The 22024-nt window shown below is 55.9% G+C and overlaps 2 protein-coding genes across 2 annotated transcripts; one reads left to right on the top strand and one right to left on the bottom strand.

Annotated features, from left to right (window-relative positions):
• The first annotated feature begins 5 nt into the window (after positions 1-5).
• BYSL (bystin like) lies at positions 6-5302 on the top strand. Its single transcript, XM_058819347.1, has 7 exons — positions 6-330; positions 1061-1217; positions 1578-1716; positions 1830-1963; positions 2114-2274; positions 3197-3299; positions 4678-5302. The coding sequence occupies exons 1-7, from the start codon at positions 60-62 to the stop codon at positions 5024-5026; spliced, it is 1314 nt and encodes a 437-aa protein (XP_058675330.1). The 5' UTR covers positions 6-59; the 3' UTR covers positions 5027-5302.
• A 1316-nt stretch (positions 5303-6618) lies between these two features.
• CCND3 (cyclin D3) lies at positions 6619-22024 on the bottom strand. Its single transcript, XM_058819389.1, has 5 exons — positions 21777-22024; positions 19580-19795; positions 13100-13259; positions 11897-12030; positions 6619-7941 (listed from the first exon to the last, which is right to left on the bottom strand). Exons 1-5 carry the CDS (start codon positions 21972-21974, stop codon positions 7777-7779), a joined length of 873 nt encoding a protein of 290 aa, XP_058675372.1. The 5' UTR covers positions 21975-22024; the 3' UTR covers positions 6619-7776.

The following is a 22024-nucleotide window of genomic DNA, read 5'->3' as shown; positions in this document are numbered from 1 at the left end:
CCCGCGTGTGCCGCTCCGCCGTGCCCCGGTTCCGCTCCGCCGTGCCCGGTCCCGCCGCGATGCCCAAGGCCCGGCGGGCGCGGGGCTCGGGCCCGGCGCCGGCGCTGCCCTTGGCCGAGCAGATCCTGCAGGACGCGGCCCCGCGGCTCCGGGCGCGGGAGAAGCGCGGGGCGGAGGAGCCGGGCGGCGATGGCGGCACCGGGGACGGGTTCGTGGACGCGCGGCTGTCCCGGCGCATCCTGGAGCAGGCGCGGCGGCAGCAGGAGGAGCTGGAGGCCGAGCACGGCCCCGGAGCGCCCGCGGCACCCCGAAAGCTCAGCGCGGTTCTCGGTGAGCCCCCCGGTGAAAAACGCCAATCGCTTGGTTTTTTAGATTTTAAAAACGCCAATCACTTGTCTTAAAAATTTTAAAAGTTATAAAAGTAAAAATTCTAATACAAGTAATAGAGTAATAGAATGATAATAGAGTAATATTAGAGTAATAATAATTTGGACAATTTGAATTAGGACAATATGAGACACTAAAGAGTTACGGACAGTCCGGGTCCGTAACCTTTTTCTGGGCAGCACGAACCCGAAAAAGGACCCACGTTAACAAAGGATTAACCCTTAAAAACAACAGTCTGTTGCGTATTCATACACTTATGCATTCGTTATACTTTTATTATGTATGATGCATAAATTCCATTCAAACACAGGATTCTGTCTGGTCATCGACAACTTCTTCCTCTGAATCCTGACAGCGCCTTTGAGGCAGGAAGAAGTTCGTTTCTTCTGATAAGAGGGCAATAAATTCACTTTCTCTGAAAGATTCAGGTGTCCTGTGGCTGCTATCTCGCTGCGAGTCCTTTCTTTAAAAAAAAAGTATCCTATATAGCGTAATTTCTATTTTAACATTTTTTATAACCTAAAACTGTATTTAACACGCTACTTAAGAGCATCAATACAGCATCACTTTCTAACACAAGACATAAAATATTAATTTGAATATTTGCAAAAAGCCAATCTTAAAATACCCGAGGGTGCTCGGCCCCGGGCTGAGCCAGCTCCGCTCCCCACAGGTCCCGACCCGGACTCGGAGGATGATGAGGAGTGGCCTTCGCTGGAGAAGGCGGCGGCGGCCGCGGGACGGAGCGGGGACTACGGCGGGGAGGTGGAGGTGGACCCCGAGGACGAGAAAGCCATCGAGATGTTCATGAACAAGAACCCACCCCTGAGGTGAGCGCTGTGGGCTGGGGCCGCCTCCCTGCGCTGGCTGTGCCCTGTCCGGTGTCAGCCCCACGGAGCCCCGAGTCACCCCAGTGTCCCAGTCCCTATCCAGTGTCAGCCCCCAGGTCACCCCCATCCCCTGTGATGTGATCCCATCGTGTCACCCCCCTGTTACCCCCGATTGTCCCCCTGGTGCATGCACAGATTGTCCCCCAGCTGGCCCCCATCCCTTGTCAGCCTCTGGCTCGCCCCTGTCCCCTGCCAGCCCTCCCATGTCCCCCACTGTCCCTGTCCCCTGCCAGCCCTCCCATGTCCCCACTGCCCCTGCCACCGCTCCCACGTCCCCTGACCCCGTCCCTGCCGTCCCAGGTGCACGCTGGCCGACATCATCATGGAGAAGATCACGGAGAAGCAGACGGAGGTGGAGACGGCGCTGTCGGAGATCTCGGGCTGCCCCATGCCCCAGCTCGACCCCCGTGTCCTGGAGGTCTACAGGGGTGTCAGGGAGGTGAGGATGGAACATCCAAACCCACAGCCACCACCCTGAGGTGACAATGTGCTCTCTTGTCCCTGCTGTCACTTCCCCCAGTCACAGCCTGGCCCCTGTCCCTGTCTCTGAAGGTGCTGTCCAAGTACAGGAGTGGGAAGCTCCCCAAGGCGTTCAAAATCATCCCTGCCTTGTCCAACTGGGAGCAGATCCTCTACATCACCGAGCCAGAGACGTGGACAGCGGCTGCCATGTACCAGGCCACCAGGTAAGGTCACCTCAGGGACCCTCTGCCATGGCATCTTTGGGGTTTTCGTTCCCATAACCACAGTCAGATCACCAAAACTGGTTACAAAACACCAACCCGCCCATCGGGCCTCCTTTCCTCACCCACCCCTTCGTGCTTTGCTGGTCCCAGGATATTTTCCTCCAACCTGAAGGAGAGGATGGCCCAGAGGTTCTACAACCTGGTGCTGCTGCCGCGCATCCGCGACGACATCGCCGAGTACAAGCGGCTCAACTTCCACCTGTACATGGCTCTGAAGAAGGCTCTGTTCAAACCAGCAGCCTGGTTCAAGGGTAGGGCTCCTGCAGGGTCCCTGAGGGGCTGGTGCATGCCAGGGGGTGTCCCGGTGATGCTGCAGGAGTGGGGATTTCTAGGGGGAAGGGGCTGAGCTGTGCGTGGAGGTGGTTGGTGCCTGACTGTGGTGGGGCTCACAGGGGTCCCAGGATGAGGGAAGAGAATCTTGACTTCATGTTCAGAAGGCTGGTTTATTATTTTATGATGTATATTACATTAAAACTTTACTAAAAGAATAGAAGAAAGGATTTCATCAGAAGGCTGGCTAAGAATAGAATAAGAAGGAATGGTAACAAAGGTTTGTGGCTTGGACTTTGTCCGAGCCAGCTGACTGTGATTGGGCATTAATTAGAAACAACCACATGAGACCAATCACAGATGCACCTGTTGCATCCCACAGCAGCAGATAACCATTGTTTACATTTTTTCTGAGGCCTCTGAGCTTCTCAGGAGGAAAAATCCTAAGGAAAAGATTTTCCATAAAAGATGTCTGCGACACCTGACTGTGGTGGTGTTCACAGGCATCCCAGGACGAGGGAAGAGAATCTTGACTACTCCATGTTGAGAAGGCTAGTTTATTGTTTTATGATATATGTTATATTAAAAGTAAATGATATATTAAAACTATAGTAAAAGAATAGAAGAAAGGATTTCAGCAGAAGGCTTGCAAGGAAAGGAAAGGAATGGAATGATAATAAAATCGTGTGACTCTGAGAGTCTGAGCCAGCTGACTGTGATTGGCCGTTAATTAAAAACAACCACAGGAGACCAATCACAGATCCACCTGTTGCATCTCACAGCAGCAGATAATCATTGTTTTTCTTTTCCTCTGAGGCTTCTCAGCTCCTCAGGAGAAAAAAATCCCAAGGAAAAGATTTTTTATAAGATGTGTCAGTGACACCTGACTGTTCCCCTTCCCAGGGATCCTCATCCCCCTGTGTGAGTCTGGCACCTGCACGCTCAGGGAGGCCATCATCATCGGCAGCATCCTCAGCAAGTGCTCCATCCCCGTGCTGCACTCCAGGTGAGGCCCTGAGGGGCTGGGGGGGAAGAGTTTCTCCTGCAGGGGCCCTGGGAAGCGCCTTGGATCCAGCCCTCAGCCTCTCCAGCCCCTCGGAGGTGGTCAGGGGTCACTCAGCTCCCTCTGGGCTTGAGGTTCAAGGCTCAGCTTTGTGCCTCGGTGCTCCATGGTCCAGTCCAGGTCCCCCTGACCCCTGTGGTCCCTCCCTGGTCCTTGTGGCTCCTGCCTAGCCCCCCCATGCCCATTCTTCAGTCCCCAGGACTCCAGTCCCCCTGGCCCTTGTGGTCCCTTGTCAGTCCCTGAGCTCCATTCTCCATCCCCATGGCTTTGGCTCTGCCTGTTCCTTGGTCCCTGTGGCTTCTGCCTGGTCCCCCTTGACCTCTGTGGTCCCTCCTCTGTCCCCGTGGCTCTGTCCCCTGGCCCTTCACCCTGTCCTGTGTCCCTGTGGCTCTGTGTCCTGACTCTGAGCCCCTCCTTGGTCCCCATGGCTCTGTCCCCTGACCCCTGACCACTCCTGTGTCCCTGTCCCCTGGCCCCTCACCTCTCCTGTGTCCCTGTGGCTCTGTGTCCTGACTCTGAGACCCTCCCTAGTCCCCATGTCCCTGTCCCCTGACCCCTCACCTGTCCCATGTCCCCATATCCCTGTCCCATGGCTCCTCAACAGTCCTGTGTCCCCATGGCTCCATCCCCTGACCCCTCACCACGCCCTTGTCCCTGTGTCCCTGTGTCCCTGTGCCCTGACCCGTCACCCCATCCTGTGTCCCAGTGGCTCTGTGTCCTGACTCTGAGCCTCTCCCTGGTCCCCATGTCCCTGTCCCCTGCCCCCTCACCTCTCCTGTGTCCCTGTCCTCTGACCCCTCCTGTGTCCCCGTGACTCCATCCTGTCCCCTTACTGTTCCCATCCCCATGTCCCTGTCCCTTGACCCCTCACCTTTCCTGTGTCCCTGACCCCTGACCTCTCCCATGTCCCCATGTCCCTGACCCCTCACCTCCCCCATGTCCCCATGACTCCATCCCCTGTCCCCTCACCTCTCCCCTGTCCCGTGCCCCATCCCCTGAGCTGTCCCCTGACGGCTCCCATGTCCCCATGACTCCATCCCCTGAGCTGTCCCCTGACCTCTCCCATGTCCCCATGTCCCTGACCCCTGACCTCCCCCATGTCCCCATGACTCCATCCCCTGTCCCCTGACCTCCCCCATGTCCCCATGTCCCTGTCCCCTCACGGCTCCCATGTCCCCATGACTCCATCCCCTGTCCCCTGACCTCCCCCATGTCCCCATGTCCCTGTTCCCTGACCCCTCACCTCCCCCATGTCCCCATGACTCCATCCCCTGTCCCGCGCCCCATGCCCCGAGCTGTGCCCGTGCCGTCCCTCCCGCAGTGCGGCGCTGCTGAAGCTGGCAGAGATGCAGTACAGCGGCGCCAACAGCATCTTCCTGCGCCTGCTCATCGACAAGAAGTACGCGCTGCCGTTCCGCGTGCTGGACGCGCTGGTGTTCCACTTCCTGGCCTTCCGCGCCGAGCGGCGCCCGCTGCCCGTGCTGTGGCACCAGAGCCTGCTGGCCCTGGCCCAGCGCTACAAGGAGGACCTGGCCTCGGAGCAGAAGGAGGCTCTGCTGGAGCTGCTCAAGTTCCACAGCCACCCCCAGATCTCGGCCGAGATCCGCCGCGAGCTGATGAACTCCGGCACCAGGGACGCGGAGGGGGAGCGGGCGCCGGCCATGGAGTGAGCGGGGAAGGGCCGGGACGCAGCTGGGAGCCTGGGGCAGGAGATCCCTGCTGGGTCCTGCTGCTCTGAGCGGGCACTGGGACAGGCTGGGCCCTCAGAGCTGGACTGTGCTGCTGGCAGTGCCACCCAGGAGCCCGGGGACACCAGCACGGGGACACTCTGGCTTGTCCCTGCACACTCTGGCTTGTCCCTGCACACTCTGGCTCGTCCCTGGACCCTCTGGCTCATCCCTGCACACTCTGGCTCATCCCTGCACACTCTGGCTTGTCCCTGCACACTCTGGCTTGTTCCTGGACCCTCTGGCTCATCCCTGCACACTCTGGCTCATCCCTGGACACTCTGGCTCATCCCTGCACACTCTGGCTCGTCCCTGGACACCCTGGCTTGTCCCTGGACACTTTGGTTTGTCCCTGGACACCTTGGCTTGTCCCTGGACACTTTGGTTTGTTCCTGGACACCTTGGCTTGTCCTTGGACACCTTGGCTTGTCCCTGGACACCCTGGCTTGTCCCTGGACACTTTGGTTTGTTCCTGGACACCTTGGCTTGTCCCTGGACCCTCTGGCTTGTTCCTGGACACCCTGGCTTGTCCCTGTACTCAGAAATAAAACCAGAGCCCTGTCACTCAGTCAGGGCTGGCTCTGCCCCGCGTGCTCCCAGCCTGTCCCTGTCCCCACCAGCTGCTGGAGCTCCTTGCCCAGGGATTTTCCCAAAAAAAAAGCTTCTCAGGGTTTGGTTCCTGAAGCCACAGGGCCACCATCCTCACCTGGCCATGGGTCACCTGCCTGGTGTGCTCCTGGCACTGTGCCCGAGTGCCACCTCTGCTGGAAAAACAAACCCAGGGGAGACTTTTCCACCAGGCCCTGGTGCCACTGTCACTGCCAGCTCTGTGCCCTGCAGCTTTGGGCCACAGAGAGGAGCCCCTGCTGCCCCCTGAGCTGTGCCCAGGGCAGCTGCCCCGTTGTCACCTCTGGTGGCAGGAGGAGCCCCTGCTGCCCCCTGAGCTGTGCCCCCTGTTGTCACCCCCGAGGTCCCCACGCCCCTCAGCCTTTTCTGTGACTCGCTGATTTTATCTGATTCGAGGCCAATGGGCACAGGAGGGAGCCTGGGCTGGCACAGAGCTCCTGGCACTGTCCTGGCACCCCCTGAGCTGCTCCAGGGCCCCTCACCCTGCTGGGGAGAAGGTGAGAAGGTGATGCCTCTGCTCCAGGGCCACCTCACCTGCAGGAAGGATTTTGGCTCCACCACCACCCCTGAGTGTCCCTCAGGGTCCTCTCCCCACTCCATGCTGGGAAAAGCAGGGCTGGAGCTCCCAAGCGATCCCCAAAACCAGGAAAAGATCCAAGAACAGCACAGGGAAACCCTCGAGCCACCGTTTTTTTGGGTTTTTTTTTTTTTGTTTAAAATATTTTATTGCAACATCACAGGGTTCTCTGGCTCTCCCAGCAGCGAGACTCGTGCGAGTGAACACCAAACCAGTTTTACTCTTAAATTAAAAATTCACTTTGATATATATATATATATATATATATTTATATATTAAAAAAAAAAAAAAAAAAAAAAAAAAAAAAAAGAAAGAAAGACATTTCCTCTTGCACAGGCAGGCCCTGTCCCAGCCCTCCTGCTCGCAGGAGGCAGCGGCTCCGTGGGTTTCCGGGCCAGGCAGGCTCAGGGAGGAGCAGCAGCCCCACCTTTTTCCGCCGGATTTTTGTGGGCTTGGTGCCATCCAAAAGGAAGATCTCGACCTCCTTTTCCACACATCCCCCACGGGAGGACAACAGCCACACGTCCAGATGTCCCCAGGGAGCAGCAGCAGATTCTGCTTCCCATCCCTGTGGAGTCTCTGGCTTCTCCTGGCTAATTCCACTCTGGATTTCTTATAGAAAAGCAGCATTATTTTTTTTTTCCTTTTTTTTTTTTTTTTTTTTTTTTTTCTGTTTTACAACAATTTTTATAAAAAAAAACTAACAAGGAATCAACAACAACAACAATACAAAAATGCGGTAATTGCTTTCCCAACTCAAGTGCGCAGCAAAGTTTTCCACCCTGTCAGGAGGCAGCTCCAGATCCACGCGGATTGGACGCAGCTCCCTCCTGAGCACGATCTGAAATCCCTGCCTTGGAAGAGTGGAGATGCATCCCAGACCATAGCAGCACATTCAGAGGTTTTCCTTAAATCCTAGTCTGATGCCTAAGCTACCAGAGGCAGCTCTGAGGAGAGTCTGCCACTGCCCAGGGAGCCAGGGAAGGGAGAAAGGGGGAAGGCACTTGACTGGGGAGGAGAGGAGAGCAGCACCCAGCACCCTGAGGGATTCCAGCTCTCCTCCCTCCCCTTTTCCCAGCAGTGAACAATAAATTAAGCAGCCGAGGGGACCCTGAGCTCCTCCCGAGGCGCGTCCCCCGAAATTCCCACATCCAACAGCAAAAACCCAAACAAGCCCCACGGCTCCTCCCCAAGCACAAGCAGCTGCACGGAGTCCCCCGGAGCTGCGGGGACGTGGCACGAAGCAACGGGGACCAAGCAGCTGCTCCACGAGCCCCACAGCAGCTGGGGGTCACCGGGACCGGGGCGGCTCTGCCGTTTCCGTCCCTCACGGGGGCTGGAAGTGGCCGCGAGGAACCCGGAGAGCCGGGGAACACCAACACAGAAACGATTCCAACTTCCCCTCCAGGCTCCTGGGTGGGCAGGGGGGGCGTGCGGCGAGCCGGGGGTGTCCGGGGAGGGGCTGCAGCTCTGGCCGAGGGCTCCTCGCTCACAGGTTGACGTCGGTGACGTCCGTGGGGGTGCTGGTGGGCACGGGCTGGCTGCCCGCGTACGGCGCCGCCTTGGAGCTGAATTCCTGCTGGGGTTGGGATGCCTGCTTCAGGCTCTCGGCCAAGGCCGCCTCGATCTGCTCCTGGCAGGCCTTCAGGCAGTCCTGCAACGGGGAAACACAGATGGGGCATCAGATCCTGCTCCTGCTGCTCCTTCAGAACAGCTCTGTCCCTGTCACCGGAGCTCCTTGCCCGGGGATTTTCCCAAACAAAACCTCCCAGGGCTTCAAGTCTCTGACTCCCCCAGCAACCTCTTGGATTGCACTGGGATGGTTTATTATGACTATGACAAGAATATATTGCTTTTCTGCAAGCAGACATGATATTTCAAGAGAAGACATCGACTTCATCTGCAAGGGCAGGGCATGAAAGAAATGAAAATAATTATTGATTTTTTTTTTTTCCATCTGGCCAGCAGCAAAAGGAGATTTTCTCCATCTTTGTCCCTCCTCAGGTAAATCCCCACACTTTGGTTGTCCTCCCGCCTCCCTGGAATGTGTCAGCAGAAGTTCCCAAAGTCCTGGAGCCAGGGGGTGGCTCCAGATGGGTGACAAGAGCAGGACAAACGTCCCAAATCCGAAAAATGTGAATGTCCTTGCGACATGGATCCTTCTCCAGCTCCCCAGCCCCTCCAGGCCAGCATTCCCAGGAATTCTGCTGCGTGCCCCTGGTTCAGAAACTTCTGACAAGGTTTCCACCCTCCTGTCCCCTCTGGGACACCCCAGAGCTGGGGGACAGCACAGAACCTCGCCAGAAATGCAAACCCTGCTCTGGTTTTTCCCCCTCGAGCTGTAAAAGCAGGAGGAAACTCCCACCCGGACACCCCAGGGGCACAGCCCGGCCTGGTGACAGTTTGCACCTCACGGGACATTGTCACACCCTGAAATCAATTACCAGGAATCCGCGGCGGTTCTTAGAAACTGACAGAGGATGTGGCGAGCGAAAATAGCAACGCCCGGCTCCCCCTGCCCGGCTCCTCCTGCCCGGCTCCCCCTGCCCGGCTCCTCTGCCCGGCTCCTCTGCCCGGCTCCTCCTGCCCGGCTCCCCCTGCCCGGCTCCCCCTGCCCGGCTCCCCCTGCCCGGCTCCCCCTGCCCGGCTCCCCCTGCCCGGCTCCTCCTGCCCGGCTCCTCCTGCCCGGCTCCTCCTGCCCGGCTCCCCCTGCCCGGCTCCTCTGCCCGGCTCCTCTGCCCGGCTCCTCCTGCCCGGCTCCCCCTGCCCGGCTCCTCTGCCCGGCTCCTCTGCCCGGCTCCCCCTGCCCGGCTCCTCCTGCCCGGCTCCCCCTGCCCGGCTCCTCTGCCCGGCTCCCCCTGCCCGGCTCCTCTGCCCGGCTCCTCCTGCCCGGCTCCTCTGCCCGGCTCCCCCTGCCCGGCTCCTCCTGCCCGGCTCCTCTGCCCGGCTGCTCTGCCCGGCTCCTCCTGCCCGGCTCCTCTGCCCGGCTCCTCTGCCCGGCTCCCCCTGCCCCGGCCCTGAGTGCCAGGGGCACCTGGGCAGGGGCTGGGCACCCCCTGGGCACCTGGGCAAGGGCTGGGCATCACCAGGGGCACCTGGGCAGGGGCTGTGCATGCCCTGGGCATCTCCATGAGCACTTGGGCAGCGGCTGGGCATCCCCTGGGCACCCCCTGGGCACCTGGGCAAGGGCTGGGCATCCTCTGGGACACCTGGGCAGGGGATGGGCATCCTCATGGGCACCTGGGCAGGGGCTGGGCATCCCCACAGACACCTGGGCATGATCTGTGCATCTCCTGGGCAGGGGCTGGGCATCACCAGGGGCACCTGGGCATGGGCTGGGCATCTCCACAGACACCTGGGCATGGGTTGGGCATCTCCACAGACACCTGGGCAGGGGCTGGGCATCCCTAGGGGCACCTGGGCAGTTGCTGGGCATCCCCTGGGCACGGGCTGTGCATCATCATGGGCACCTGGGCAGGGGCTGTGCATCCCCACAGACACCTGGGCATGGTCTGTGCATCTCCTGGGCAGGGGCTGGGCATCACCTGGGCCTCTCCATGGGCACCTGGGCAGGCGCTGGGCATCCTCATGGACACCTGGGCATGGGCTGTGCATCTCCATGGGCACCTGGGCACGCTCAGGGAGAAGCAGCAGCACAAATGAGGGAGCTGAGCCCAGGAGCTCTCGCAGGAACCCAAAACTCTGGGTTCAATCCCAGGAGGAGCTGCCCTGGCCCTGCCCGGGCTGGAGCTGTTTGTGAGGCACCCCACACCTGGGCAGGGGCACAGCAGATGCTGGGGAGGGCCAGGAGGGGACAGCAGGGGACAGCAGGGGACAGCAGGGGACAGGAGGGTGCCGGGCTCCATTTCAGCTCCTCTCCCTGCACAGAGCCCTCCCTGCTTCCCACCTGTTCCCTGCACAGCCCCGGCTCCCAGAGCAGGTTGGGAGCAGCTGGCTGCACTGATTCTCTCTTCAAAAAGGCCCCGGAGAACAAAAAAATTCCATCTGCACAAACAGAGCAGGAGCCTCCCCCCGGACAAAGCCACCCCAGGTCCTGGCAGGGGAGTGTAACCCACCTGGGCAGGGGAGGAGATCAAAGGGGAGAGGAGAAGCTCAGATTGGAGCCCCACAGGGTCCCTGTGCCCCCTCCCAGGGCGCTGAGGGGCTGCAGAGCCCCCCCAAAGCTGCAAGGTTTCAAGTCCCAGCCCCCCCTGTCCCCCCCAGGTGCAACCGGACACTGAGGGGAGCAGATGCTGAGCCTGAGCGTCCCTGTCCCCATCCCAGGCCGAGAACCCGATCCTGCCAACACCTGCCCGGGCAGGGAACGGATCCTGCCCTTTGTGTGGCACTCCAAGGGCTCTGAGCCCACGCTGCCCTGCCGGGCTGTGCCTGGGATCAGCCCTGGGCTCTCCTCAAACCGGGGCAGCACCGTCTGAACAGCAAAATCCCACAGAACCCAGAGCAGATGGGGCTGGAAGGGCCCTCGAGTCCATCCCTGCAGCCCAGGCTGACCATCAGCACAGCCAGACCATCCCAGTGACCATCAGCACAGCCAGACCATCCCAGTGACCATCAGCACAGCCAGAGCACCCCAGTGACCATCAGCATGGCCACACCACCCCAGTGACCATCACCTCACCATGGCCAGACCATCCCAGTGACCATCAGCACAGCCAGACCACCCCAGTGACCATCAGCATGGCCTGACCACCCCAGTGACCATCACCATGGCCAGACCACCCCAGTGACCATCAGCATTGCCTGACCATCCCAGTGACCATCAGCATTGCCTGACCATCCCAGTGACCATCAGGATGGCCACACCATCCCAGTGACCATCAGCACAGCCAGACCATCCCAGTGACCATCAGCATGGCCTGACCACCCCAGTGACCATCAGCACAGCCATCCCAGTGACCATCACCATGGCCTGACCATCCCAGTGACCATCAGCATGGCCAGACCATCCCAGGCTGACAATCCCTGTGGCCAGTCCATCACCATGACCAGTCCATCTCAGGTTCTCCACCACCACAGCCAGACCATCCCTGGGCTGACCATCACCATGACCAGTCCATCACCATGACCAGTCCATCACCATGACCAGTCCATCCCAGTCCCTCCCTCACCACGTTCACCTGGAGCAGGTGACACAGGTGACACATCAGGTGGATCTGGAACATCTCCAGAGGCACAGAGCCCACACCCTCCCCATGCAGCTGTCCTATCCTGATGGAGAGCCCTTCCTCTGAGTGGCAGCAAGGCTCCCACAGCTGTGCCAGCCCCAGTGCCCACTCAGAGCTCGGTGCCAGCCCCAGTAACACTCCTCACCTCGGTGCCAGCCCCAGTGGCACTCATTCACCAGCTCGGTGCCCGTGCTCCTGGCCAGCAGCTCGGTGCCAGCCCCAGTGGCACTCCCCAGCTGTGCCAGCCCCAGTGCCCACTCAGAGCTCGGTGCCAGCCCCAGTAACACTCCCCAGCCCTGTGCCCATCACTGACCAGCTCGGTGCCCGTGCTCCTGGCCAGCAGCTCGGTGCCAGCCCCAGTGGCACTCCCCAGCCCCAGTACCCACTCCCAGCTCGGTGCCAGCCCCAGTGCCCGCCACTGACCAGCTCGGTGCCCGTGGTCCTGGCCAGCAGCTCGGTGAGGGCCTCTCCGCTGCCCGGCAGCCCCAGGCCGTGCGCGGCGGCGCCGATGCTGCCGGTGGCGATCATGGACGGGGGGTACATCACAAACGTGCAGTCTGCAGCCAGCACAGAGGGCAGAAAAGGAGATGTTAGAGACGGTCAGGTGGGGTTTGGGGTCGGGGTTTGGGGTCGGGGTTTGCCCCGCAGGGCCCCACAGAGGGGTCTGCGCAGCGTGGCGTGCAGGAGAATTGTCACAGAGGCATTTTATGGAAATTTCTCTAGGATTTTTCTGCTGAGAGGCCTCAGGAATGAAATACAAGCAATGATTATCTGCTGCTGCGGGATGTGGCAGGTGAATCTTTGATTGGTCTCGTGTGGTTGTTTTTAATTAATGACCAATCACAGTGAGCTGTGTCGGGACTCTGAGCAGTCACAAGCTTTTATTATCATTCCTTCCCTTCTCTATTCTTTAGTTTTAGTATAGCATAATGTAATATAGTATAGTATAATATAGTATGGTATGATATAATATGGTATAATATGATATGGTATAATATAGAAAATATCATATTCATTCTATTATGCATTATAATGCATATATTATATTAGAATATGGAATATTATAATATATTATATTATATTATAACATGGAATAAAAGAATATTATAATATAATGTAATGTAATATATTATAATATAATGTAATGTAATATAATAAAATAAAATATAATATAATATAATGTAATGTAATATAATATAATATAATATAATATAATATACATTATATTATAATATGGAATAAAAGAATACAGTATTATAATATTATACATTAATACAATATATTATTAATATAATATATAATATAATGTAATATAATATAGAACATAATAGATATTCTATTCTATTCTATTCTATTCTATTCTATTCTATTCTATTCTATTCTATTCTATTCTATTCTACATTAATAAATTGCCCTTCCAAGGACATGGAATCAGATTCTCAACTCTCCATCCTGGGGACCCCAGCCGCCCTCCCACAGGCACACAGAGCCTGGCACACACCCCTACTCCCCTGGCATCCCACAGCACCATCCCACCCCGAACCCTGACTACAGAGAAGCCCCCAAAAAAGGAGGGGAGCCCATGCCAGGCGTGCCAGGCGTGCCAGGCGTGCCAGCAGCCCCCACCTGTGGCGCAGAGGGCGATGAAGGTCTGCGCGTGCTTCTTCACCAGCTCCACCTTGTCGGCGGGCAGCGGCAGCCGGTGCAGGATGTGCGGCAGGAAATCGTTGGCAATCACCGACACCAGGTCCCACTTGAGCTTCTCCAGCACCAGCAGCTCCCAGTGCTGAGGGCACAGAGAGGGCGGCACGTCATGGGGGGCTCAGGGGCACCAGGGACAGGGCAGGACGGGGAAGGGCACAGGGACCGTCCCCGCGCTGTCCCCGTGGCGCCATTCCAGCCCTGGAGGCCCCAGCGTCAAGGCGGGACGGGGAAGGGCAGATGGGTTGTCCCCGCGCTGTCCCTGTGCCACCATGCCAGCCCAGGAGGCCCCAGGGCCAGAAGGACAGGGAAGGGCAGAGGGGTTGTCCCCATTTTGTCCCTGTGCCACCATGCCAGCCCTGGAGGCCCCAGGGCCACTGTAGGACAGGGAAGGGCGCAGGAGCTTACCCCACTGTGCCCATGGCACCATGCCAGCCCAGGAGGCTCCAGGATGGGGAAGGGCAGAGGGATTGTCCCCACGCTGTCCCCATGGCACAATGCCAGCCCAGGAGGCTCCAGGATGGGGAAGGGCTGTCCCTTGGGCTGTCCCCACGCTGTCCCCACGGCACCATGCCAGCCCTGGCTGTGTCCCTGCCGAGGCTCCAGAGCTGCCCCAGGCTCAGCTCAGGCTCAGGTTCATTTCTGTTCCCCCACCCAGCACAAATCCCCTTCTGCCCCAAACTCAGGATCCCACCAGCGCTGCCCCAGAGCTCAGCACAGACACTTTGAGGAAGTGACAACGGTGACAATTCTTTCCCAAGCTCAGATCTTCATTTTCCCCTTTTTTTTTTCTGGTTGTTGCCTCCCTTCCCCTTGCACAACAAACCCGCCCTGGGTTGCTCAAAGGAGCAGAATTGCTCAAGCTGCTCCAAACCCACCCTGGGCAAAATGTGTCACCCTCAGGAGCCATTCCTGTCCCAAAGGCCACCCTGGGCACAATTTACCACCCCATTGTCCCCTCAGGAGCCATTCCTGTCCCAAAGGCCACCCTGGGCACAATTTGCCACCCCATTGTCCCCTCAGGAGCCATTCCTGTCCCAAAGGCCACCCTGGGCACAATTTGTCACCCCATTGTCCCCTCAGGAGCCATTCCTGTCCCAAAGCTGCTCCACCCAAGCTCTGAGCAGCTAAACCCCCTCTCAGCCAGGCCAGAAAAGTCTTTATAAAAATGAAATAAAATAAAATTAAATAATAAAATAAAAGAAAACATTAAAATAATATAAAATAAAATAAAAAATAAAATAATAACATAACATAAAATAACATAAAGTAATAAAATAACCTAAAATAATGTAAAATAAAATAAATTACAAAATAAAATATGAATCACATAAAATAAAATAACAGAAATAAAATAACATAAAATAAAATAACATAAGATAAAATACTATAAAATAAAATAACATAAAAATAATAGCATCAAATAAAATAACAGAAATAAAACAATAACATCAAATAACATAACATAAAATAATGTAAAATAAAAAATAACATAAGAAAAAATAAAATAAAATAAAATAAAGAATTAAATTTAAAAATAAAGAATTGAATTTAAAAAAAAAAAAAAAATAACCCCAAGGTGGGTTAGAGAAGGGCCTGGACGGAAACCCAACTTCCTCCAAATGGACAAATCCCTCCTTGCATCATTTCCTTCTCCCCCAGAATGACTCCAGAGCGCTTCTGTGTCCTTCTGAAGGGCTGAGCTGCTGCCAAGCCCCTGCCCGAGGAGGAGGAGGAGGAGGAGGAGGAGGAGGAAGCAGAGGCCGGGAATGCGAGCCAGCTTCCTGCAGGGATGGCCCCGGGCCACCAGGATGTGCCATTGTCCCCAGGCTGCTGGAGAAGCTCCCCTGGCCCTGCTCTGCCCTCCCTCCTTTGGGAAAGAGCAGGGGATGAGCACAGAGGGGCAAGGAGCAGCTCTGGGCCGAGGAAATTCAGATTTAACTCCCTCGGGGCCCTCGGTGAGGGTGAATCCCTCATATCCCTGGGTATTCCCTCCATTCCCTCTTTACTGGAGCAGGGGGTGAGCACAGAGGGGCAAGGAGCAGCTCTGGGCTGAGGAAATTCAGATTTAACTCCCTCAGGGCCCTCAGTGAGGGTGAATCCCTCAGATCCCTGGGTATTCCCTCCATTCCCTCTTTATTGGAGCAGAATGAGCTCCAAAAAGGGTTAAAATCCATGGAAATCCAGTTAATCTGGGTTTAAATCCCTCAGCCAGGGTGAATCCTTCAGATTTCTGGGTATTCCCTCTATACTGGAGTAGGATGAGCTCACAAAAGGTTAAAATCCATGGAAATCCAATAACCTGGGTTTAAATCCCACAACCAGGGTGAATCCTTCAGATCCCTGGGTATTTTCTCTTTACTGGAGCAGGATGTGCCCCAAAAAGGGTTAAAATCCATGGAAATCCAGGCAGGAAGACTCTCCATGGACAATTCAGATTTAACTCCCACAATCAGGGTGAATCACTCATATCCCTGGGTATTCCCTCCATTCCCTCTTTACTGGAGCAGGGGGTGAGCACAGAGGGGCAAGGAGCAGCTCTGGGCTGAGGAAATTCAGATTTAACTCCCTCAGGGCCCTCAGCCAGGGTGAATCCCTCAGATCCCTGGGTATTCCCTCCATTCCCTCTTTATTGGAGCAGAATGAGCTCCAAAAAGGGTTAAAATCCATGGAAATCCAGTTAATCTGGGTTTAAATCCCTCAGCCAGGGTGAATCCTTCAGATTTCTGGGTATTCCCTCTATACTGGAGTAGGATGAGCTCACAAAAGGTTAAAATCCATGGAAATCCAATAACCTGGGTTTAAATCCCACAACAAGGGTGAATCCTTCAGATCCCTGGGTATTTTCTCTTTACTGGAGCAGGATGTGCCCCAAAAAGGGTTAAAATCCATGGAAATCCAGGCAGGAAGACTCTCCATGGACAATTCAGATTTAACTCCCACAATCAGGGTGAATCACTCATATCCCTGGGTATTCCCTCCATTCCCTCTTTACTGGAGCAGGGGGTGAGCACGGAGGGGCAAGGAGCAGCTCTGGGGTGAGGAAATTCAGATTTAACTCCCTCGGGGCCCTCAGTGAGGGTGAATCCTTCAGATCCCTGGGTGTTCCCTCCATTCCCTCTTTATTGGAGCAGAATGAGCTCCAAAAAGGGTTGAAATCCATGGAAATCCAGGGAAGAGACCTTTCCATGGACAATTCAGATTTAACTCCCTCAGCCAGCGTGAATATCCATGGAAATCCAGTAAATTGGATTTAACTCCCTCAGGGCCCTCAGCCAGGGTGATCCTTCACAGATCCCTGGGTATTCTCTTTATAGTGGAGCAGGATGAGCTCCAAAAAGGGCTAAAACCCATGGAAATCCAGTTAACCTGGGTTTAACTCCCTCAGCCAGGGTGAATCCTTCAGATCCCTGTGTATTTTCTCTTTACTGGAGCAGGATGTGCCCCAAAAAGGGTTAAAATCCATGGAAATCCAGGGAGGAGGACTCTCCATGGACAATTCAGATTTAACTCCCTCAGCCAGGACGAATCCTTCAGATCCCTGGATATTCCCGCCATTCCCTCTTTACTGGAGCAGAATGAGCTCCAAAAAGGGTTAAAACCCATGGAAATCCAGAAACCTGGGTTTAAATCCCACAACCAGGGTGAATCCTTCAAAGATCCCTGGATATTCCTTCTATACTGGAGCACGATGAGCTCCAAAAAGGGTTGAAATCCATGGAAATCCAGAAACCTGGGTTTAAATCCCACAACCAGGGTGAATCCTTCAGATCCCTGGGTATTTTCTCTTTACTGGAGCAGGATGTGCCCCAAAAAGGGTTGAAATCCATGGAAATCCAGGGAGGAGGACTCTCCATGGACAATTCAGATTTAACTCCCTCAGCCAGGGCGAATCCTTCAGATTCCTGGGTTTTCCCTCCATTCCCTCTTTATTGGAGCAGGATGTGCCCCAAAAAGGGTTAAAACCCATGGAAATCTAAAAACCTGGGTTTAAATCCCACAACCAGGGTGAATCCTTCAAAGATCCCTGGGTATTCCCTCCATTCCCTCTTTACAGGAGCAGGATGAGCTCTAAAAAGGGTTAAAATCCATGGAAACCCAGTAAAATTGGTTTAGCTCCCTCAGGTCCCTCGGCCAGGGTGAATCCTTCAGATTCCTGGGTATCTCCTCTATACTGGATCAGAATAAGCCCCAAAAGAGATTAAAATCCGTGGAAATCCAGTAACCTGGGTTTAAATCCCACAGCCAGGGTGAATCCTTCAAAGATCCCTGGGTATTTTCTCTTTACTGGAGCAGGATGTGCCCCAAAAAGGGTTAAAATCCACGGAAATCCAGGGAAGAGGACTTTCCATGGACAATTCAGATTTAACTCCCTCAGCCAGGGTGAATCATTCTCAGATTCCTGGATAGTCCCTCCATACTGGAGCAGAGTTTGCCCCAAAAAGGGTTAAAACCCATGGAAATCCAGGAAAGAAGACTCTCCACGCCCAGGGATCTCCCCGTGCCTCAGTTTCCCTCCCTCAGGTTCCTGACTCTCTGTGCAGCCCTTGGACATCAAACAGGACCAAACCCCTGCTCTGCTGAGCGCTCTCATTCCCACCAGGAGGGAAGAGAAGGATCCAGTTTGCTTGGAAAAGCCAAAAAAAAAAAAAAAAAATCACTTTTGACCCCCAAAATAAAATTATTTTCATTCATTAAACATCCAAGCGCAACCCAGGGATCCTGGGAGGGGAGGGAAAATAAATTAATTTATTTTATATCCCCTTGCTGGATGGAAGGAGAATTCCCAGCAGGAATGGAGCCTGGGAATGAGGGGGAACCTGCAGGGATGCTCCAGGCTGAGCTGGGAACAGCAAATCCTCCCCCAAAATCAGATTTAAACCTGCAAGGAGCACCAGGAGAGGCCGTGGTGTCCCCCAGGGATGGGGCACCCCATTCCTGCGGCCATCCCCATCCCTCATCAGCTAATTAGGAGTGTTAATTAAGGCAATCACCCCCCACCAATGACTGTTCTGGAGGGGAGGGGATTTTCCCCAGAATTGGGAAAAACCAGGTTGAGCTCAGAGCTCTGCAGTGCCCCTGAGTCACACCTGAGAGTTTTGGGGGTTCTGGGGCTCAGATCCCACCCCAAAACCACCAGAGCTGCTCGGGGGGTGATGAGTAAACCCCAAAAAGCCCCCGGGGTCCCCAGGGATGCTCTGTCACTGAGGAGAGGTCACTGCTCCCTCCTGAGGCCCCAAAAAAAGGGTTTTTCTCCCATTTCCTCCCTCGTGGCCGAGGCTGAGCTCGCAGGGCTGGATCTCAGAGTTTTTATCAGACTCTTTTGGCCCTTCAGAGCTCAGAATGGAACTCTGTGGATGCAGGATGAGAAGTGCAGGGGTTAGAGCAGGAATTCCACCCATCCTCAGCAGCCTGGAGCACCCACTGAGCTCACAGACCCCTCACAGACATTCAGCTGCTTCACTCTGCACCTGAAATCTGAATTTTTCCTGCTGCTGTGGAAGCGAAATCTCCCGCATTCCCCCGATTCCCACATTCCCCCGATTTCTGCAGCTGGGGGGAGGCAGAGCTGCAGAAACTGGGGGGGATGTGGGAAATTCACATTCCCTGACCCTGAGCGTGGAGATGTCACTGCAGTGACAGCCCAGAGTGACAGCCGAGAGTGACAGCTTGGTGGTGGGACAGAAAACTTCATCCACGGCCAGGATGGGGACAATTGAGGGGACAATTCTGCTGCCCAGCACGGGGAGGGTGGAAAATGCAGAGGGATGGGATCAGCAGAGCAGGAAGAGGAGATGCCAACCAGAGCCTGGAGACGTCACTGCAGTGACAGCTCAGAGTGACAGGACAGGAAACTTCACCCACAACCAGCAGGGGACAATTCTGCCGCATGGGGAAAGTGGAAAATCCTTCACCAAGAAGGAAGGGAATGCAGAAGGACGGGATCAGGAGATGCCAGGAGGATCTGGGCGCTGGGAAGGCACCAGAGCTGTGACTTTCGGAGATGTCACTGCAGTGACAGCTCAGAGCTGGGACAGGAAACTTCATCCACAGCCAGGAGGGGACAATTCTGCCGCCCAGCATGGGGAGGGTGGAAAATCCTTCACCAAGGAGGGGGCAAATGCAGAGGGACGGGATCAGGAGATGCCAGGCAGGAGCTGGGCACTGGGAGGGGGCACTGGGATGTTCCCAGAGCTGTGACTCTTGGAGATGTCACCGGAGTGACAACCCAGAGTGACAGCCCAGTGGTGGCACAGAAAACTTCACCCACAACCAGCAGGGGACAGTTCTGCTGCTGCGCTGGGAAGGTGGAAAATCCTTCACCAAGGAGTAAGGGAATGCAGAGGGATGGGATCAGGAGATGCCAAGGAGATGCCAGGCAGGAACTGGAACTCAGGGCTTTACCAGCAGCTCCTGGGGCGTGATGGAGTTGTCGGTGTAGATGCAGAGCTTCTCCACGGTCAGGGGCATGGTCTCCCTCAGCTTGGAGGCCAGCAGCATGCACACAGCCCCCAGCAGCTGCAGGTGGTTCTTGTGCACGGCCACCGAGGCCAGGAAGCGATCCACGTAGTTCATGGCCAGGGGGAACACCTCCTCCTCGCACTTCTGCTCCTCGCACACCTGCCTCGGACGCGGCACAGAGAGAAAAGGAAGTTTTGGTGAGGGGAGAGAGCTGAGCTCGGCCTCAGAGCTGCTGCTTCACGCTCCTCACAGGGAGCTGCCCCCGTGGTGTCACCCTGAGGCTTCGCCTTCCTGTGGGGAGCGGCTGCAGCTCCAAAGGGCTCGTGGAGAAACCTGAATTTGCCCCGTTTGGCCCCGTTTCTGCTGCGCCCTGCTGGGAACGGCTCCTGTCTGCTGCCACCCCTGCCCTGGGCAGCTCTGGAGGGTGGAGAGGAGGATCCAGGGCTGGAAATTCTACCTAGAACATGTGGATAAATCTGAATTTGCTCCATTTGGCCCCATTTTGCTGTGCCCTGCTGGGGATGCCCCTGCCAGCTGTCACCCCTGCCCCGGGCAGCTCTGGAGATCCAAATTTCCTTTTTTTGGCCCATTTTCTGGCTGGAGGGTGGAGAGAAGGATCCAGGGCTGCCAATTCCATCTGGAGCACATGGATAAATCGGAATTTGCCCCATTTGGCCCCATTTCTGCTGTGCCCTGCTGGGGATCCCCTGGGCAGCTCTGGAGCTCCAAATTTCCTTTTTTTGGTGCATTTTTTGGCTGGGGGGGTGGAGAGAAGGATCCAGGACTGCCAATTCCACCTGGAGCACGTGGATAAATCTGAATTTATCCCATTTGGCCCCATTTTGCTGTGCCCTGCTGGGGATGCCCCTGCCAGCTGTCACCCCTGCCCTGGGCAGCTCTGAATGGGACAAATCCTTTAGACCCCTCTATACTGGAGTAGGATGTGCCCCAAAACGCAGGAAATGGAAACGCAGGGATGAGGGCTCTCCATGCCCAGGGATCTCCCAGTGCCTCAGTTTCCCTCCCTCAGGTTGCTGGGGGTGTGGAGAGAAGGATCCAGGGCTGGGAATTCCACCTGGAGCATGTGGATAAATCAGAATTTGCCCCATTTGGCCCCATTTTGCTGTGCCCTGCTGGGGATGCCCCTGCCAGCTGTCACCCCTGCCCCGGGCAGCTCTGGAGCTCCAAATTTGCTTTTTTTTAGCGCATTTTTTGGCTGGGGGGGGTGGAGAGAAGGATCCAGGGCTGGGAATTCCACCTGGAGCATGTGGATAAATCAGAATTTGCCCCATTTGGCCCCAATTCTGCTGTGCCCTGCTGGGGATCCCCTGGGCAGCTCTGGAGCTCCAAATTTCCTTATTTTGGCGCATTTTTTTGGCTGAGGGGGTGGAGAGAAGGATCCAGGACTGCCAGTTCCACCTGGAGCTCTCCAGGGACACGACGGCAATCAACGGCATCACCCAAATCAACCCCAAACTCCACAAATTCCCCACCAGCAGAGCCCAGCAGCTCCCAAATTTCAGCCCTGCGCCTCTTATCTGTCCCCAGCCACTTGTCACAGCGAACTTCCTTCTTTCGACACCGCCGCCGCCAAATCTATTGCGGTTTCTGCTCCTCCCGCAGCCAACGCCACCCTGCTGCCAGCAGCGATGGGGACAACGACACGCGGGTCGTGACATCCCCCAGGGCCACCTCGCTGCTTTTAGAGCCGCTCCCAAAGCGGGGTTTATCTACAAAAGGGGATTGCGGGAATAATGACAGCAAGGGGGGAAAAAAAAATCTTCTTTAAAATATAAATATTCTGGATTTTTTTTTTTTTTTTTTAGAAGCGTTCCCCGCAGCATCGGCTGGGACAGGCAGGACGGAGCGCTGCGGAATTGGCATTTATGGGGACCCTGGCCCGAACTTCACCCGCAGATTCATTTTTAATTTCAGGAACTTAACAGCAGCGTTATTATTTCCCCCTGGGGCTGAGCTGTGCCCTGCCCGGAGCTTTTGAGGAAAAAAAAAATCCCAATTTTAGCACAGGAGAGCGAATTTCACCCTCCATCCCCACCGGCATCACCGCTGTGCCCGACACCCGTCAGCTCTGCCTTGTCCCCCGGGCTTTTTGGGTGCAAACCCCGCAGCATCCCGGTACCTCCAGCATCCAGAAGGCCAACATCTTCCTCATGTAGGGCTGGATGTCCCTCTGCACGCACTGGAAGTAGGACACGCGGGGGCTGTAGCGCTCCTCCAGGCTCAGCAGGTTCTGCAGCACCCGCCGGTCCCCCAGCAGATGCGGGTCCCGCCCGGCGCGGGGGGCGCGGGCCGCGGGTTCCACGCACAGCAGCTCCATAAGGGGGCGGGCAGGGGTTCTGGGGACGCTGAGGGGACGCTGAGGGGACG

The sequence above is a fragment of the Ammospiza caudacuta genome, chromosome 24 (genome assembly GCF_027887145.1).
Source record: "Ammospiza caudacuta isolate bAmmCau1 chromosome 24, bAmmCau1.pri, whole genome shotgun sequence".
NCBI lineage: Eukaryota > Metazoa > Chordata > Aves > Passeriformes > Passerellidae > Ammospiza > Ammospiza caudacuta.
This window is presented reverse-complemented; position numbering and strand designations above follow the sequence as displayed.

Bases quoted from the DNA above. Each gene is read 5' to 3' on its own strand.
- BYSL (XM_058819347.1), top strand. From the start codon at position 60: ATGCCCAAGGCCCGGCGGGCGCGGGGCTCGGGCCCGGCGCCGGCGCTG. The intron at 1,218-1,577 runs GTGAGCGCTGTG...CTGCCGTCCCAG, and splicing joins AACAAGAACCCACCCCTGAG to GTGCACGCTGGCCGACATCA. The intron at 1,717-1,829 runs GTGAGGATGGAA...CTGTCTCTGAAG, and splicing joins TCTACAGGGGTGTCAGGGAG to GTGCTGTCCAAGTACAGGAG.
- CCND3 (XM_058819389.1), bottom strand. From the start codon at position 21,974: ATGGAGCTGCTGTGCGTGGAACCCGCGGCCCGCGCCCCCCGCGCCGGG. The intron at 12,031-13,099 runs GTGGGGGCTGCT...TGCTGGCTGCAG, and splicing joins CATCGCCCTCTGCGCCACAG to ACTGCACGTTTGTGATGTAC. The intron at 7,942-11,896 runs GTCAGTGGCGGG...TCCCCGTTGCAG, and splicing joins GGACCACGGGCACCGAGCTG to GACTGCCTGAAGGCCTGCCA.